Source organism: Oncorhynchus gorbuscha, linkage group LG20 (assembly GCF_021184085.1).
Source record: "Oncorhynchus gorbuscha isolate QuinsamMale2020 ecotype Even-year linkage group LG20, OgorEven_v1.0, whole genome shotgun sequence".
Taxonomy (NCBI): domain Eukaryota; kingdom Metazoa; phylum Chordata; class Actinopteri; order Salmoniformes; family Salmonidae; genus Oncorhynchus; species Oncorhynchus gorbuscha.
The window spans coordinates 286,348-306,467 of record NC_060192.1 but is presented as its reverse complement, the minus strand read 5'-3'; the positions used below and the strand labels follow the sequence as shown (position 1 = coordinate 306,467).

Sequence of the window (20,120 nt, the reverse complement as noted above, 5' to 3'; positions counted from 1 at the left end):
TACCCATCTCCGGGACACATTGTTGGACTACCCATCTCCGGGACACATTGTTGGGACTACCCATCTCCGGGACACATTGTTGGGACTACCCATCTCCGGGACACATTGTTGGGACTACCCATCTCCGGGACACATTGTTGGGACTACCCATCTCCGGGACACATTGTTGGGACTACCCATCTCCGGGACACATTGTTGGGACTACCCATCTCCGGTGGTCTCTGCTGTTCTCCGGGGCACATTGTTGGGACTACCCATCTCCGGGACACATTGTTGGGACTACCCATCTCCGGTGGTCTCTGCTGTTCTCCGGGACACATTGTTGGGACTACCCATCTCCGGGACACATTGTTGGGACTACCCATCTCCGGTGGTCTCTGCTGTTCTCCGGGGCACATTGTTGGGACTACCCATCTCCGGGACACATTGTTGGGACTACCCATCTCCGGTGGTCTCTGCTGTTCTCCGGGGCACATTGTTGGGACTACCCATCTCCGGGACACATTGTTGGACTACCCATCTCCGGGACACATTGTTGGACTACCCATCTCCGGGACACATTGTTGGACTACCCATCTCCGGGACACATTGTTGGGACTACCCATCTCCGGTGGTCTCTGCTGTTCTCCGGGGCACATTGTTGGGACTACCCATCTCCGGGACACATTGTTGGACTACCCATCTCCGGTGGTCTCTGCTGTTCTCCGGGGCACATTGTTGGGACTACCCATCTCCGGGACACATTGTTGGGACTACCCATCTCCGGGACACATTGTTGGACTACCCATCTCCGGGACACATTGTTGGACTACCCATCTCCGGGACACATTGTTGGACTACCCATCTCCGGGACACATTGTTGGACTACCCATCTCCGGTGGTCTCTGCTGTTCTCCGGGGCACATTGTTGGGACTACCCATCTCCGGTGGTCTCTGCTGTTCTCCGGGGCACATTGTTGGGACTACCCATCTCCGGGACACATTGTTGGACTACCCATCTCCGGTGGTCTCTGCTGTTCTCCGGGGCACATTGTTGGGACTACCCATCTCCGGGACACATTGTTGGGACTACCCATCTCCGGGACACATTGTTGGACTACCCATCTCCGGGACACATTGTTGGACTACCCATCTCCGGGACACATTGTTGGACTACCCATCTCCGGGACACATTGTTGGACTACCCATCTCCGGGACACATTGTTGGACTACCCATCTCCGGTGGTCTCTGCTGTTCTCCGGGGCACATTGTTGGACTACCCATCTCCGGTGGTCTCTGCTGTTCTCCGGGGCACATTGTTGGGACTACCCATCTCCGGGGCACATTGTTGGGACTACCCATCTCCGGGACACATTGTTGGGACTACCCATCTCCGGGACACATTGTTGGACTACCCATCTCCGGTGGTCTCTGCTGTTCTCCGGGGCACATTGTTGGGACTACCCATCTCCGGGACACATTGTTGGGACTACCCATCTCCGGGACACATTGTTGGGACTACCCATCTCCGGTGGTCTCTGCTGTTCTCCGGGACACATTGTTGGGACTACCCATCTCCGGGACACATTGTTGGGACTACCCATCTCCGGGACACATTGTTGGGACTACCCATCTCCGGTGGTCTCTGCTGTTCTCCGGGACACATTGTTGGGACTACCCATCTCCGGGACACATTGTTGGGACTACCCATCTCCGGGACACATTGTTGGACTACCCATCTCCGGGACACATTGTTGGGACTACCCATCTCCGGGACACATTGTTGGGACTACCCATCTCCGGGACACATTGTTGGGACTACCCATCTCCGGGACACATTGTTGGGACTACCCATCTCCGGGACACATTGTTGGGACTACCCATCTCCGGGACACATTGTTGGACTACCCATCTCCGGGACACATTGTTGGACTACCCATCTCCGGGACACATTGTTGGACTACCCATCTCCGGGACACATTGTTGGGACTACCCATCTCCGGGACACATTGTTGGACTACCCATCTCCGGGACACATTGTTGGGACTACCCATCTCCGGGACACATTGTTGGACTACCCATCTCCGGGACACATTGTTGGACTACCCATCTCCGGGACACATTGTTGGACTACCCATCTCCGGGACACATTGTTGGACTACCCATCTCCGGGACACATTGTTGGACTACCCATCTCCGGGACACATTGTTGGACTACCCATCTCCGGGACACATTGTTGGACTACCCATCTCCGGGACACATTGTTGGACTACCCATCTCCGGGACACATTGTTGGGACTACCCATCTCCGGGACACATTGTTGGGACTACCCATCTCCGGGACACATTGTTGGGACTACCCATCTCCGGGACACATTGTTGGGACTACCCATCTCCGGTGGTCTCTGCTGTTCTCCGGGACACATTGTTGGACTACCCATCTCCGGGACACATTGTTGGGACTACCCATCTCCGGGACACATTGTTGGGACTACCCATCTCCGGGACACATTGTTGGGACTACCCATCTCCGGGACACATTGTTGGGACTACCCATCTCCGGGACACATTGTTGGGACTACCCATCTCCGGGACACATTGTTGGGACTACCCATCTCCGGGGCACATTGTTGGACTACCCATCTCCGGGACACATTGTTGGACTACCCATCTCCGGGGCACATTGTTGGACTACCCATCTCCGGGACACATTGTTGGACTACCCATCTCCGGGACACATTGTTGGGACTACCCATCTCCGGGACACATTGTTGGGACTACCCATCTCCGGGACACATTGTTGGGACTACCCATCTCCGGGACACATTGTTGGGACTACCCATCTCCGGGACACATTGTTGGGACTACCCATCTCCGGGACACATTGTTGGGACTACCCATCTCCGGGACACATTGTTGGGACTACCCATCTCCGGGACACATTGTTGGGACTACCCATCTCCGGGACACATTGTTGGGACTACCCATCTCCGGTGGTCTCTGCTGTTCTCCGGGGCACATTGTTGGGACTACCCATCTCCGGGACACATTGTTGGACTACCCATCTCCGGGACACATTGTTGGACTACCCATCTCCGGTGGTCTCTGCTGTTCTCCGGGGCACATTGTTGGGACTACCCATCTCCGGGACACATTGTTGGACTACCCATCTCCGGTGGTCTCTGCTGTTCTCCGGGGCACATTGTTGGACTACCCATCTCCGGGACACATTGTTGGACTACCCATCTCCGGGACACATTGTTGGACTACCCATCTCCGGGACACATTGTTGGACTACCCATCTCCGGGACACATTGTTGGACTACCCATCTCCGGGACACATTGTTGGGACTACCCATCTCCGGGACACATTGTTGGGACTACCCATCTCCGGGACACATTGTTGGGACTACCCATCTCCGGGACACATTGTTGGGACTACCCATCTCCGGGACACATTGTTGGGACTACCCATCTCCGGTGGTCTCTGCTGTTCTCCGGGACACATTGTTGGACTACCCATCTCCGGGACACATTGTTGGGACTACCCATCTCCGGGACACATTGTTGGGACTACCCATCTCCGGGACACATTGTTGGGACTACCCATCTCCGGGACACATTGTTGGGACTACCCATCTCCGGGACACATTGTTGGGACTACCCATCTCCGGGACACATTGTTGGGACTACCCATCTCCGGGACACATTGTTGGGACTACCCATCTCCGGGACACATTGTTGGACTACCCATCTCCGGGGCACATTGTTGGACTACCCATCTCCGGGACACATTGTTGGACTACCCATCTCCGGGGCACATTGTTGGACTACCCATCTCCGGGACACATTGTTGGACTACCCATCTCCGGGACACATTGTTGGGACTACCCATCTCCGGGACACATTGTTGGGACTACCCATCTCCGGGACACATTGTTGGGACTACCCATCTCCGGGACACATTGTTGGGACTACCCATCTCCGGGACACATTGTTGGGACTACCCATCTCCGGGACACATTGTTGGGACTACCCATCTCCGGGACACATTGTTGGGACTACCCATCTCCGGGACACATTGTTGGGACTACCCATCTCCGGTGGTCTCTGCTGTTCTCCGGGGCACATTGTTGGGACTACCCATCTCCGGGACACATTGTTGGACTACCCATCTCCGGGACACATTGTTGGACTACCCATCTCCGGTGGTCTCTGCTGTTCTCCGGGGCACATTGTTGGGACTACCCATCTCCGGGACACATTGTTGGACTACCCATCTCCGGTGGTCTCTGCTGTTCTCCGGGGCACATTGTTGGACTACCCATCTCCGGGACACATTGTTGGACTACCCATCTCCGGGACACATTGTTGGACTACCCATCTCCGGGACACATTGTGGGACTACCCATCTCCGGGACACATTGTTGGACTACCCATCTCCGGGACACATTGTTGGACTACCCATCTCCGGGACACATTGTTGGACTACCCATCTCCGGTGGTCTCTGCTGTTCTTCGTGGCCTTTCTGTTCGTGGCGGATTCCATTGACTTATTACAACTTTTTCCAACCAGTATTTAGTTTGTTTTATTGTCATTTACACTGTGTTTGTTTATGTGTTCAGTTGTTTATGAAGACTACTGGTAGTTCTGATAACCTTTCTTGTTGTGTGGTAAGAGAGAGTTGTTGAGCTTCTGATTGTATGATTCAAAACAAATCGTATGTCACAATACAACAGGTTGACCTTACCGCCAAAAGAGCACAAGCGCTTAACCAACAATTCAGGTAAGAAAAAAAGTTACCAAAATATTGACTAAATAAACTAATGTAAAAATGAACAATAATGAGGCTATATACAGGGGGTACCGGTACCGAGTCAATGTGCGTGGGTACAGGTTAGTCGAGGTAATTTGTACATAGAGGTGAAGTAACTATGCATAGATAATAAACAGCGAGTAGCAGTAGTGTAAAAACAAAGGGACGGGGGGGGGGGGTGTCAATGCAAATAGTCTGGGTGCCCATTTGATTAATTGTTTAGCAGTCTTATGGCTAGGGAGTAGAAGCTGTTAAGGAGCCTTTTGGACCTAGACTTGGCACTCTGGTACAGCTTGCCGTGTGGTAGCAGAGAGAACAGTCTATGACTTGGGTGAGGATCTGGAGACCCATTTGTGAGGATCTGGAGACCCATGCCAAATTGTTTCAGTCTCCTGAGGGGGGAAAGGTGTTGTCAACTCTCTTGGTATGTTTGGACCATGATAGTTTTCTGGTGATGTGAACACCATGGAACTTAAAACTCTCAACCCGCTTCACTACAGCTCATCGACGTGAATGGGGGAGTGTTCGGCCCTCCTTTTCCTGTAGTCCACGATCATCTCCTTTGTCTTGTTCACGTTGAGGGAGAGGTTGTTGTCTTGGCACCACACTGCCAGGTCTCTGACCTCCTTCCCTATAGGCTGTCTCATCGTTGTTGGTTATCAGGCCTACCACCGTTGTGTCGTCAGCAAACTTGACGGTGTTGGAGTCGTGCTTGGTCACGCAGTCATGGGTGAACAGGGAGTACAGGAGGGGACTAAGCACACACCCCTGAGGGGCCCCCATGTTGAGGATCAGCGTGGCAGATGTGTTGTTGCCTACCCTTACCATACTGAGGGCGGCCTGTCATGAAGTCCAAGACCCAGTTGCAGAGCAAGGTGTTGAGCCCTAGGGTCCTTAGCTTAGTGATGAGCTTTGTGGACACTATGGTGTTGAATGCTGAGCTGTAGTTAATGAACAGCATTCTCACATAGGTGTTCCTTTTGTCCAGGTGGGAAAGGGCTGTATGGAGTGCGATTGAGATTGCGTCATCTGAGGATCTGTTGGGGCGGTACGGGAATTGCAGAGGGTCTAGGGTTTCCGGGATGATGGTGTTGATGTGAGCCATGACCAGCCTTTCAAAGCACTTCATGGCTACCGGGCTGGAATTTCTTTAGGTCTGAGTAGGGCTGTGGCGGTCACGAAATTTCCTCAGCCGGTGACTGTCAAGCAAATAACTGTCGGCCTCATGGTAATTAACCGTCAAATAACAAAGACATGTAGCATCTCCTGGCTTCCACCTACAAGCCACTGATGCAGACCTTTGGAACATATACATTTTAAAAAGTCTAATAAATCCATGTAATATAGCCTACACCGTCACAACAAATCCATTATTTATTATAGACAGGTCACAGTTATGAAAACTTAGGACACTAAAGAGGCCTTTCTACTGACTCTGAAAAACACCAAAAGAAAGACGCCCAGGGTCCCTGCTCATCTGCCTGAACGTGCCCTAGGCATCCTGCAAGGAGGCACGAGGACTGTAGATGTGGCCAGGGCAATAAATTGCAATGTCCTTACTGTGAGACGCCTAAGACAGTGCTACAGGGAGACAGGACGGACAGCCGATTGTCCTCGCAGTGGCAGACCACGTGTAACAACACCTGCACAGGATCGGTACATCCCAACATCACACCTGCGGGACAGGTACAGGATGGCAACAACAACTGCCTGAGTTGCACAAGGAACGCACAATCCCTCCATCAGTGCTCATACTGTCCGCAATAGGCTGAGAGATGCTGGACTGAGAGCTTGTAGGCCTCTTGTAAGGCAGGTCCTCACTAGACATCACCGGCAACAATGTCGCTTATGGGCACAAACCCATCGTCGCTGGACAAGACAGGACTGGTAAAAAGTGCTCTTCACTGACGGGTCTCGGTTTTGTCTCACCAGGGGAGATGGTCGGATTCGCGTTTATCGTTGAAGAAATTAGCGTTACACCGAGGCTTGTACTCTGGAGCGGGATCGATTTGGAGGTGGAGGGTCCATCATGGTCTGGGGCGGTGTGTCACAGCATCATCGGACTGAGCTTGTTGTCATTGCAGGCAATTTCAACACTGAGCGTTAGAGGGAAGACATCCTCCTCCCTCATGTGTTACCCTTCCTGTAGGCTCATCCTGACATGACCCTCCTGCATGACAATGCCACTCCAGCAAGACAATGCCACCAGCCATACTGCTCATTCTGTGCGTGATTTCCTGCAAGATAGGAATGTCAATGTTCTGCCATAGCCAGCGAAGAGCCCAGATCTCAATCCCATTGAGCACGTCTGGGACCTGTTAGATCGGAGAGTGAGGGCTTAGGCCATTCTGCCCAGAAATGTCCAGGAATTTGCAGGTGCCTTGGTGGAAGAGTGGGGTAACATCTCACAGCAAGAACTGGCAAATCTGGTGCAGTCCATGAGGAGGAGATGCATTGTAGTACTTAATGCAGCTGGTGGCCACACCAGTTATTTTTATTTTGACCTCCCCCTTGTTCAGGGACACATTACTCCATTTCTGTTAGTCACATGTCTGTGGAACTTGTTCAGTTTATGTCTCAGTTGTTGAATCTTGTTATGCAAATATTTACACATGTTAAGTTCTGAAAATAAACTAAGTTTATTTTTTTGCCGAGTTTATAATTCACAAGTGATATGCTAATATTGTCACCCATCAGACACTTGATTGATTTAATCTGGTCTTTACACATGCTAAATATTATATGTATGAAATTTGTTTTGATTTAGAATGGACCATTATCGTGCGCCAGTCTCGAAACAGTGGGAAAAATACATGTCATCTATGCACTTTCCTGTGGTTCATGCCAGCCAGGTAGTCTATACTCCTGTAGTAAAGATAAGCAATGTGCTTAATATTAGTAAAGATGAGAAATAAATATAGTAGGCCTGGCCTATAGAAGGCTGATGGGATCCTCCTTTTAAAAGGCCATCACTCTGTTTTCTCATGCAATTGCATAGCCGATAGAAATGTTGCGCAACATGAGCTCTCATGAAGTCTTTGATTAGATTTTCGATGACATTTGCATTAATGTCAGAGTGATTAGAGGGACAATAGAGTGCTGAGTATCTGGCAGTTATCAAGTTTGGTAGGCTACTAAATGACCACCAGCAGCATCAGAGCTTGGAGAAGCCTAATTGTTTTAAAGTTATTTCTAATGTTTAAGGGTTAATGAAAAGTTGACTTTCCAGTCCTTTGCATTGGTATAGATTTGACAGACCAGACGGGACTCATTCCCTCAAACAAAAAGGGAAAATCGTACAATTTATCTGGCACCTATGAACAATAACCTCAAGTCAAAAACATTGCAGCATGTGCACACGAGTGAAGTCACTATCATAAAACCTTTTCAATAAAAAAAATCATGTTTAGCAGGAGAGGCCAACGATCCCCTGGGAAGCCAATAGGTAGACTCTTTTTTTTAGCCCTACACACATTATTTATTTTAACATTTAGTTAACTATTTAGTTCCTTTTGAATGGGAATATGTACCCAAAATACATTTAAATAAAAACAAATACCATGCCCAAATGCCACCAAGTACAACCCTGCAGTTACACGCTTCATTCAGCTCATTAGTAGAATCAGATGTGTTAGAATAGGAACCAAACCCTGCAGGAGTAGGGTTTACTAATGGCCCAACTCATTACACTACACACAGGTCACTACAGTTTAAGTAAACGGACTCCGGATCGATCCATTGTCGACGTGTAGTTTGACTCACTATAAAGGTCGGACTCATCCAGGATCTCTGATTTGATGATCTCCTCGATGACGTCCTCCAAGGTGACCAATCCCAGCACCTCGTAGAAGGGATCACCCTCCCCCTCGTTGTTCACCTTTTGAACGATGGCCAGGTGGGATTTACCTAGAAGAGTAGCACACCAGAGTTAGAGTCAAGACTTAAAACCCACAAGACCACAACCTAGTGTATACCAATGAGACAGTGACAAGACCAAGATCTGTCAGTACTGGAGTCAGTCCTGTGGTCAGTCAGTCAGTCAGTCAGTACTGCGGTCAGTCAGTCAGTCAGTACTGCGGTCAGTCAGTCAGTCAGTACTGCGGTCAGTCAGTCAGTCAGTACTGCGGTCAGTCAGTCAGTCAGTACTGCGGTCAGTCAGTCAGTACTGTGGTCAGTCAGTCAGTACTGCGGTCAGTCAGTCAATCAATCAGTACTGCGGTCAGTCAGTCAGTCAGTCAGTCTGTCAGTCAGTTCTGTCGGGGGGATTTCTGAAGGTTGAGAGGAGAGACAGTGCCTGGTCCCTGGGGGTACTTTAGTGCACTGTATAGTAAGTCATCTCATCTCCCTCTGGCAGTTCCCCCAGTTCTCCTCTCTTTAAGCTCTAAGTCTGTAACAAGAAAGGGGGATGGGAATAAAAAGACAGAAGGAGTAAACCACTCACTCTCTTAACTTACTATCCCTCCTCTCCAAGTGTTAGAGTTGGGAACACACTGTGCCGTGTATTTCAACATTTCTGTCACATAACGTATAATATTCAGCCAATTGTATTGTCAGTCTCCACTTAAAGTGGGGGTGAACAGGAAGTGGGAAGTGATTGGCTGTCAAGTCAACCTAACAAACAAACATTCCACTGACAACACTGCTGACACCTCAAATTCTGCAGCCAATAAAGAGAAGAGACGCCACTGGGTCAGAAGAGTGAGGTCAGTGATTATATAGCCGTGACTGTTGTTAGGTTCGGTCAGTGTCGGTTGTTAGGGTCGGTCAGTGTCGGTTGTTAGGGTCGGTCAGTGTCGGTTGTTAGGTTCGGTCAGTGTCGGTTGTTAGGTTCGGTCAGTGTCGGTTGTTAGGGTCGGTCAGTGTCGGTTGTTAGGGTCGGTCAGTGTCGGTTGTTAGGGTCGGTCAGTGTCGGTTGTTAGGTTCGGTCAGTGTCGGTTGTTAGGTTCGGTCAGTGTCGGTTGTTAGGTTCGGTCAGTGTCGGTTGTTCGGTCAGTGTCGGTTGTTAGGTCAGTGTCGGTTGTTAGGTCAGTGTCAGTTGTTAGGTCAGTGTCGGTTGTTAGGTCAGTGTCGGTTGTTAGGTCAGTGTCGGTTGTTAGGTTCGGTCAGTGTCGGTTGTTAGGTCCGGTCAGTGTCGGTTGTTAGGTCAGTGTCGGTTGTTAGGTTCAGTCAGTGTCGGTTGTTAGGTTTGGTCAGTGTCGGTTGTTAGGTTCGGTCAGTGTCGGTTGTTAGGTTCGGTCAGGGTCGGTTGTTAGGTTAGGTCAGTGTCGGTTGTTAGGGTCGGTCAGTGTCGGTTGTTAGGGTCGGTCAGTGTCGGTTGTTAGGTCAGTGTCGGTTGTTAGGTCAGTGTCGGTTGTTAGGTTCGGTCAGTGTCGGTTGTTAGGTTCGGTCAGTGTCGGTTGTTAGGTTAGGTCAGTGTCGGTTGTTAGGGTCGGTCAGTGTCGGTTGTTAGGTCAGTGTCGGTTGTTAGGTCAGTGTCGGTTGTTAGGTTCGGTCAGTGTCGGTTGTTAGGTCAGTGTCGGTTGTTAGGGTCGGTCAGTGTCGGTTGTTAGGTTCGGTCAGTGTCGGTTGTTAGGTTCGGTCAGTGTCGGTTGTTAGGGTCGGTCAGTGTCGGTTGTTAGGGTCGGTCAGTGTCGGTTGTTAGGTTCAGTCAGTGTCGGTTGTTAGGTTCGGTCAGTGTCGGTTGTTAGGGTCGGTCAGTGTCGGTTGTTAGGGTCGGTCAGTGTCGGTTGTTAGGTCAGTGTCGGTTGTTAGGTTCGGTCAGTGTCGGTTGTTAGGTCAGTGTCGGTTGTTAGGTTCGGTCAGTGTCGGTTGTTAGGTTAGGTCAGTGTCGGTTGTTAGGGTCGGTCAGTGTCGGTTGTTAGGGTCGGTCAGTGTCGGTTGTTAGGGTCGGTCATTGTCGGTTGTTAGGTCAGTGTCGGTTGTTAGGGTCGGTCAGTGTCGGTTGTTAGGTCAGTGTCGGTTGTTAGGGTCGGTCAGTGTCGGTTGTTAGGGTCGGTCAGTGTCGGTTGTTAGGTTCGGTCAGTGTCGGTTGTTAGGTCAGTGTCGGTTGTTAGGGTCGGTCAGTGTCGGTTGTTAGGTCAGTGTCGGTTGTTAGGGTCGGTCAGTGTCGGTTGTTAGGTCAGTGTCGGTTGTTAGGTCAGTGTCGGTTGTTAGGTCAGTGTCGGTTGTTAGGTCAGTGTCGGTTGTTAGGGTCGGTCAGTGTCGGTTGTTAGGTCAGTGTCGGTTGTTAGGGTCGGTCAGTGTCGGTTGTTAGGGTCGGTCAGTGTCGGTTGTTAGGTCAGTGTCGGTTGTTAGGGTCAGTGTCGGTTGTTAGTTAGGGTCAGTGTCGGTTGTTAGGGTCGGTCAGTGTCGGTTGTTAGGTCAGTGTCGGTTGTTAGGTCAGTGTCGGTTGTTAGGGTCGGTCAGTGTCGGTTGTTAGGTTCGGTTGTTAGGGTTGGTCAGTGTCGGTTGTTAGGTCAGTGTCGGTTGTTAGGTTCGGTCAGTGTCGGTTGTTAGGTTCGGTCAGCCATCTTTGATCGGCTTGTGTGATGTCAGGATCAGGACTGTAACTATCAATATCCCTCCACTATCTCACCATGCTGTCTAACAACAGAAACTAGGCTACTTCAATCACTAACTCTACCCGTAACCCTCACCAATACTTTATCCCCAACCTTCCAGCACCAGGGTGAGGTACTTCGCTGTCTTGATACTTGGTTACCAGCAGCTTGCTTTATAGCGGAGCGCTACATTGCCTGACTGACAGTACAGCTGATTTCTGTTTCTCTCATGTTCCTAACCGATCCATTCAGTTCTCTGATTGCCCAGAGAGTACATACACCCGGTTTCCCAAGTCTAAATCAATCTCTGATTAAACTTTGAGGAAGGAAACCAGCAGACACTGCAACCAGCAGACAATGTGGCTCCCCAGGACCAGAGCTGTCCATCCCTTGCCTGAAATACAAATTGATATGCTCAATTTGCAGTACATAAGTTTTGTATTCCAGGCAACCCTGCTCTAAGCACAGTGAAGAGACTTCTGAAGATACAGTGAGTACGTTCTGCTCTCTGTGGTGCGTTCTGGATAACAACAGCAGTGACGCTTCACTAAGATTCTCTTTGCCATAAGGCCTAGGCTATATATAACTCTGTCACAAACATTTATGACCACTGGTGACAACTGTCTTTACCCACTCATGGTGACACAAACGGTTGTTTCGGTCAGCTAACCGGCGAGGCACAGGACTAGTTAGCCACACAACGTTTCGTGTTCTATGAACGTGCCATGTCAAATGACTTGATGTTACATCAGTAGCCCTTTACACTTGTACCTGTATATGGGTTACAAATGGCAGATTTGGGCACTAATAAGAGCCTAAATCGGCACGGACAGGCTATACAGTAACATGCTATACATTGTGTCACAGCTCAGGCTGTGGGATTTGACTGACAAGCATTCTGAACGTGAGCACTGCACGTGACAAGAAGCTGCCCCCCCCCCCCCCCCCATCCCTGCCGCTAATTGGGCAACATTTGATATACAGTTACAAGATGACACGGCATCATTCCCAGGGCTGTCCTGAACAGAATGAGCCTGTTTGTTTATTAAAAAAGAACATTTGCACTCGCTTTCAAATGATGCCTGAACCAGATTGCAATTGATAAAGGGTCGTTTATGGATTGCGTAAACAACAGAAATGATGAGATGGCGGGCGGGGGGGGATGCGGGGCTGTGTTCCAAACAAAACTACTACAAGTCTGCCTGCTCTAGTTCCTTAACAACATAGCTAGGAGAGTTCTAAAGAGCACCTTATAGTTCAAGACTCTTCCTTGAGTCATAAAAGTGCATTGGAATTACTACGGTGCACACTTTGGAGAGGTGTGTGGCCACTTGGGAGACAGCAGTTAGTCCTCTCACTCAAACCCTTGTCATTGTTTTGTCTTATCATGCACCGACAGTTGAAGTCGGAAGTTTACATACACTTAGGTTGGAGTCATTAATACTAGTTTTTCAACCAACTCCACAAATTTCTTGTTAACAAACTATAGTTTTGGCAAGTCGGTTAGGACATCTACTTTGTGCATGACAAGTCATTTTTCCAACAATTTTTTACAGACAGATTATTTCACTTATAATTCACTGTATCACAATTCCAGTGGGTCAGAAGTTTACATACACTAGGTTGACTGTGCCTTTAAACAGCTTGGAAAATTCCAGAAATTGATGTCATGGCTTTAGAAGCTTCTGATAGGCTAAATGACATCATTTGAGTCAATTGGAGGTGTACCTGTGGTTATATCAAAAGAAATCAGCCAAGACCTCAGAAAAACAATTGTAGACCTCCACAAGTCTGGTTCATCCTTGGGAGCAATTTCCAAATGCCTGAAGGTACCACGTTCATCTGTACAAACAATAGTACGCAAGTATAAACACCATGGGACCACACAGCCGTCATACAGCTCAGGAAGGAGACGCGTTCTGTCTCCTAGAGATGAACGTACTTTGGTGGGAAAAGTGCAAATCAATCCCAGAACAACAGCAAAGGACCTTGTGAAGATGCTGGAGGAAACAGGTACAAAAGTATCTATATCCACAGTAAAACGAGTCCTATATCGACATAACCTGAAAGGCCACTCAGCAAGGAAGAAGCCACTGCTTCAAAACCGCCATAAAAAAGCCAGACTACAGTTTGTAACTGCACATGGGGACAAAGATCGTACTTTTTGGATAAATGTCCTCTGGTCTGATGAAACAAAATAGAAATGTTTGGCCAGAATGACCATCGTTATGTTTGGAGGAAAAAGGGGGAGGCTTGCAAGCCGAAGAACACCATCCCAACCGTGAAGCAAGGGGGTGGCAGCATCATGTTGTGGGGGTGCTTTGCTGCAGGAGGGACTGGTGCACTTCACAAAATAGTGGCATCATGAGGCAGGAAAATGATGTAGATAAGGACCACAAAGTCAAGGTATTGGAGTGGCCATCACAAAGCTCTGACCTCAATCCAAAAGAAAATCTGTGGGCAGCACTGAAAAAGAGCGTGCGAGCAAGGAGGCCCACAAACCTGACTCAGTTACACCAGCTCTGTCAGGAGGAATGGGCCAAAATTCACCCAACTTATTGTGGGAAACTTGTGGAAGGCTACCCGAAACATTTCACCCAAGTTAAACTATTTAAAAGGCAATGCTACCAAATACTAATTGAGTGTATGTAAACTTCTGACCCATTGGGAATGTGATGAAAGAAATAAAAGCTGAAATAAATCTCTACTATGAATTATTCTGACATTTCACATTCTTAAAGTAAAGTGGTGATCGTAACTGACCTAAGGACAGGGATTTGTTACTAGGATTAAATTTCAGGAATTGTGAAAAACTGAGTTTAAATGTTTAGCTAAGGTTGATGTAAACTTCCGACTTCAACTGTACCCCACGTTTTCCAGGAATATTCTTCTGTTACTGAATGTATCCAGAGTTCCAACAAATTTTAGTTTTGTTATTAAACAAATGAGGAAAAGTACAGTAAATATCTGTAAGAAACATTTCACTGACTATACAAAACATTAAGAACACCTGCTCTTTCCATGACATAGACTGACCAGGTGAATTCTATGATCCCTTATTGATGTCACTTAGTAAATACACTTAGTAAATCAGTGTAGATGAAGGGGAGGAGACAGGTTAAAGAAGGAATTTTAAAGCCTTACAACAATTGAGGCTTGATTTGTGTATGTGTGCCATTCAGTGGGTGAATGGGCAAGACAAGATTTAAGTGCCTTTGAACGAGGTATGGTAGTAGGTGCCAGGCGCACCAGTTTGTGTGAAGAACTGCAACGCTGCTGGGTTTTTCACGCTCAACAGTTTCCCGTGTGTATCAAGAATGGTCCACCACCCAAAGGACATCCAGCCAACTTGACACAACTGTGGGAAGCATTGGAGTCAACATGGGCCAGCATCCCTGTTGAACACTTTCGACACCTTGAAAGTCCATGCCCCGACGAATTGAGGCTGTTCTGAGGGTAAAAGTGCGTGTGTGGTGGGGGAAGATGTTCTTAATGTTTTGTATTTCAACAACAGCCTAGACCCTGTATAGACCTACGGCTGAGTGATGATAGCAGCACTAGCCCAATGAATGCTCTCTCCTGCGTGGCCCTTCTACTCTTAAGAGCTAAACGACAACAGAATGGATGTTTTTTTGGTTTGAATGAAACCTTCCATACATATCAGCCCATCGTAAAAGTGCTTAGAAAGTGACTTTTTGAACCAAGGCCAAAACATTCCATAGATGGGTGCTCAAAGTTAACCAATTTTCCATACTCCACCATACCATGACACATCCACGTCTTCATCACTAGAGAAGATAAACGGTTGAGAGATGGGTTTCTTCATTTTCAAAAGATCTTTTTATACCTTTGATGTCAATTACCTGAAAGCACATCTACTCAGACTTTTTAAATATGTGCATATGTTGTAGCTTAGACCCTATTTTGCTACATCACCCGAGCTGTGTTGTGCCCGCCATCTGTTGAGACACAGCATGCTCTCGAATACAGGGAGGATGTCATGTTTTGGCTGACAAATGTACTAAAACTTTAGAATTTAAAATGGTACTGCAAAGATGGCTGGAGACCCACACATCAGAGAATGTTGATTTGAATGGGAATATCTGTTGTTTTAAATTATACCGTCACTACTCCATAGGAAAACTAAAGAAACCAAATAAATATAGGTAATAGAATAGTCATGACCATTTAAGTTGGCATTTAACGGCGCGGGGACCGGCAGCCATTTTTGTGACTGTAAATCCATTTCAATTGGTTAACAAGCTAAATTGCAGTGGTCTAAAGGGATCGGTACAATCTATGAATTCTATTTCTATGATGAAAATGACTTCCACCCTGTATTCAAGAGCAAGTTGTGTCTCAACAGATGACGGGCACAAACACTTCAGATGGATGTAAAGTAGGGTCGAACCTACAACACATGGGAATATGAAGAAATGAGTTTGACAACCATTACTCTGAACTAATTATGGGGTAACTGGAGAACTAGGCTACCTATACAGGCTTTCATTCCAGCCCATCACGAACACACCTGATTAGTGCAAGTCTGGGACTCAAATCTGCACCCCGTGTCTATGTAGCTCTCCAGGGTCAGAGTTGCTGAACCCTAGATTGTGGTGTTCATCACATTGGTTCCCTGCCGTGACAACCGCGTCGAGATATTCCACTCGTCGATACCCACGTCAATACAGCCACGGGGTGTGTCCACACCAAATGGCAGGCACATCGCTGTGTGTGTGTCAAAGTGTAGCCTATTGATTATGTGGAGAGATGAATGCATTTGAAATACATCAACCATGCATGTAAGCATATGACACGTGCACAAACACACAACCACACGCACAACCATCCTCCAGATGCACAAACACGTGCACAACCATCCTCCAGATGCACACACCTTTCAAACACACACACACACACACACACACACACACACACACACACACACACACACACACACACACACACACACACACACACACACACACACACACACACACACACACACACACACACACACACACACACACACACACACCCTCCAGATGCACACACCTTTCTTGAACTCCTCCAGCATGGAGTCCAGTCGAGTGTCGTGGAACACAAAGTGCACCGGGTGGTTGTAGAACTTAGTGATGGTCTTCAGGGTGGTGCAGTCGTCAGGGTCCACGAACGCCAGGTCCTTCACGTACAGGATGTCCACGATGTTGGAGCGCTCGTCGTCGAACACGGGGATACGTGTGTAGCCGCTCTCCATGATCTCCGACATGGTGTTGAAGTCCAGGACCGCGTCGTTCTGGATCATGAAACAGTGTGCCAACGGAGTCATCACGCTCTCCACCGTCTTACTCCGGAGCTCCAGAGCACCCTGAATCATGTTGAGCTCCTCTTTGACCAGGTCGTTGTAGGGTTCCGTCACCCTGAGCATCTCCACCAGCTTCTCGCGGTTATACACAGTGCCAATCTCCTGGCCTAGGAGCACGTCTAGGAGCTTGCTGACAGGGAAGGAGAGGGGGAAGGTGAGCAACATGAAGAACTTGGTCACCTGGATGGTGTTGGCGCCCACCGCCAGCCCGTGGCGAGAGCACAGTGCCTGAGGGACGATCTCGCCGAAAATCACGATACCCACTGTGGAGGCGACCACAGCGCCCAGCCCAGAGCCTATTAAGTCATCCAGGAGGATGGTGAGTGTGGTGTTGACCAGGACATTGCCAAGCAGCAGCGAGCAGAGAAGGTAGTTCCCCTTACTGCGGATGGGCTCAATTTTGCGGGCATATTTCTTCTCCTTCTCTGAACCACAACTCTGGACTATACGGAGCTCCATGGGGTCCAGAGCCATGAGCCCCAGGTTCAGCCCACTGAACATGCCAGACAGCACCAACAGACAACAGATAAGGATGATCTGGAACCACAGGGGGAGGAGAGTTTTCTCCCCCTCCACCACCCGGAGTCTCCCGTCGCTATCCCCAAGCAGAGCCCACCTGCCATTGGCCAAACTCTTGATGCACAACCCATATTCCTTGTGCGGCTCGCTCTTTCGAAGGGGTTTAATGTTTATGCTGAGTATCCCTGTGGTCCCCCGGCTACTGATGTTCATGTAGGTCGCGATGCTGAAGTCTTTGGTGAAATCAACACAAGTCCTGTTAGGTGTGTCGTCAATAATGTTATTGTCCCCCCCCTCATCACTCCCATCCCCTCGTTCCGTGAAGCGGATCTGCGCCCAGGTGCCCGAGTTGAGCTGCACACCGTAGAACCGGAGCTGCACTGTGCTCTCCTCCGTTACCTGTATGACCCCGTCGTCAGTGGTCGTAGCCGGTTTGTCGCTCCTCTCCAGCCGCATACCGAGCACCTGGGTCCCGCTGTTGCTGACACTCGACGTGGCCGTTTCGGTGCGTCCCTCGACTGCACTCCAAAGGAAAACGATTAGAGTCAGAACGTAGCCTTGCTGCCCGCTCCATTCTGTCGCCATGTTTGTTTCACTCTGTCGCTGGCGAACTGGGAGCTGACGTCACTTACTGATGTCCCTCCGGCCCCGCCCCTTTAGTACCGTAATAACCCTAAAGCACCGCCTATCGGACACGGCAAGTACAGCCCCACATACAAACACGCGCCATCCTGAACACGTTACTATGCAGGATTTGTTTTTTTTTGGCTACTGTTTGGGTTTGATATTGGGCTACTGTTGGGCAATATTCGGAGCTGCACGTTCACGAGGGACCGCGCTGCAGTTTTTCTCATGTCGCATGGTCGTGCGCGTGCATGGGAGACTAAGGCAAGCGTAATGCTATGTAGAACGAACCATAGAAATGTAATAAATCACTCTATTTATATGTAACTAACCTACTGTATCTTGCACACAAACTTTATTTTGAGCAATTTGAGTGTTTGCTAATTGCATTCTGTAGTTTATCTGTCATTTATTAGACTCACCATTATGATTGCGTTTATAGCCCATAAACTTTATAGCCACATAAAATTGTGTTGTTGCATCTTGATATGAGCCCGAGGTATATTATCCACAATTAACTGGCATCCTCACATTTTGCCATAAAGGCCCAAGGCAATGCAGCAAAGTGGTGGCGGTGCCCATCGGTTTGTATTCAGTCAGAGACAAAGCTGTTATATAAAGTGCCGCACACTGCATCTGTACGTCTCACCAGCATCTCCCTGGCTCTGTACCCGCTCCTAAATGTATGATGCAGAGGAGGCTGATGAGAGGAGCTATAGGAGGTCGGGCTCATTGTAATGGCTGGAATTGAATTAATGGAACGGAGTCAAACGCGGTTTCCCTTCTTTTCTTTCAAATGTTTTACTTTAGAAAAGTGTCTCTTTTTAAAGGAAGCCCTGCTTATAGAATTTCATAGAACAAAAACATGAAATACAATATAAAACAAGTCAAATACAGCACGACACAAATTGCACAGACAAACATAAATATATACACAAAACACGATCAACTAAACACATTCTTCATTATAAAATTCCTCGGTCCACTCTCTAATCTCCACTAGGGACACTAAGGCTGTACTGTGTACTGTTTTTTGGAAATTATTCCAAATATATGGAGCAGAAAAACTAAATGCCCGTTTACGCCAAAATGAGTCTCCGGAGTTAACTACCTGTGAACGGATTTGATAACTTGTCATTTTAAATCTTTATAGTGAAGTTATAGTGAAAAATCCCAATTTAAATCTTAGTTTCTTAACAAGCTAATTTGTATAATTGTTAAACAATAAATCATTGCCAAAATACCAATGTATTTGTATGCAGAGACTCGCTGGATTCAAGTCGGTTAAGAATAACTTCTTATTTACAATGACGGCCTAGGAACAGTGGGTTAACTGCCTTGTCCAGGGGCAGAACGACAGATTTTTACCTTGTCAGCTTCGGGGATTCGATCTAGCAACCTTTCGGTCACTGGCCCAATGCTCTAACCACGAAAGGGGACATTTGGAGGGGGCATGATTATCTCCAATAGTATTGAATAAATTGTCCAAAAAAAAGCTTAAAGCTAAATCAGGTTCAGGGAGAGCTGAGATACAATCAAGGTCAATAAAATAAAGATAATGTTAAAAAAAACCTTGTTCACTAAAGTTTTTAAAGTTCCTCTTAGTGGTGACAGGAGGCTTAGGTTAATGCATTGTCACATCTCTGACACAGACAAGGGTCACTAAAATCCAGGGGAAAACCCAACTAGCAACATATTTATCTAACATCAATCAAAGTAGATTTCCATATAGTATCCAGTTATCAGCTGCCAGGTTTAGCTCAGAGCAAATACCTTTCAGTGTATTTCACACTGACATCCTCCAATCAATATTGAAATTGCCCATAATTAATAGTTCAGATTTACCATAGAAATTCAGATAAATTGTTAAGAGCGAACGAGGGGAGCCGAGGGAGTACGATTACACTCCTCCTACTAGTGTCAGCTGGTTATTATGACCAAGGCCCACATTAAGAATGAGACAATCAAACTGCATATTGACAGAGGTAGAAAACATCTAAATTGTAAATATGGCAATACCCCCCTCCCCACCTCTGCCAATTCTGTCTGATCTGTAGACATTATAACCAGACAGAGACACATCACAGGCCAGTGTAACAGTATAATTTTAAACCGTCCCCTCGCCCATTCCCGGGCGCGAACCAGGGACCTTCTGCACACATCCACAACAGTCACCCACGAAGCGTCGTTACCCATCGCTCCACAAAAGCCACGGCCCTTGCAGAGCAAGTGACGTAACCGATTGAAACGCTATTTAGCGCACACCGCTAACTAA

General features: G+C 48.1%; 1 protein-coding gene across 3 annotated transcripts in view; it reads right to left on the bottom strand.

Annotated features, from left to right (window-relative positions):
• Positions 1–17,849, bottom strand: part of LOC124006781 (metal transporter CNNM4-like) — a 48,074-nt gene extending 30,225 nt beyond the window's left edge. For 2 of the 3 annotated variants that reach the window (XR_006833835.1, XM_046316929.1), the window contains exons 1-2: positions 16,393–17,849; positions 8,561–8,704 (exon numbers count right to left, since the gene is read on the bottom strand). Coding sequence is in view for 2 of the 3 variants with exons in the window: in XM_046316929.1 (XP_046172885.1) it covers positions 8,561–8,704; positions 16,393–17,806 (1,558 nt within the window). In the remaining variant the exon portion in view is untranslated. The remainder of the gene's footprint in view (positions 1–8,560; positions 8,705–16,392) is intronic. The other variant, XM_046316930.1, reaches the window with a different exon arrangement.
• Between the last annotated feature and the right edge of the window lie 2,271 nt (positions 17,850–20,120).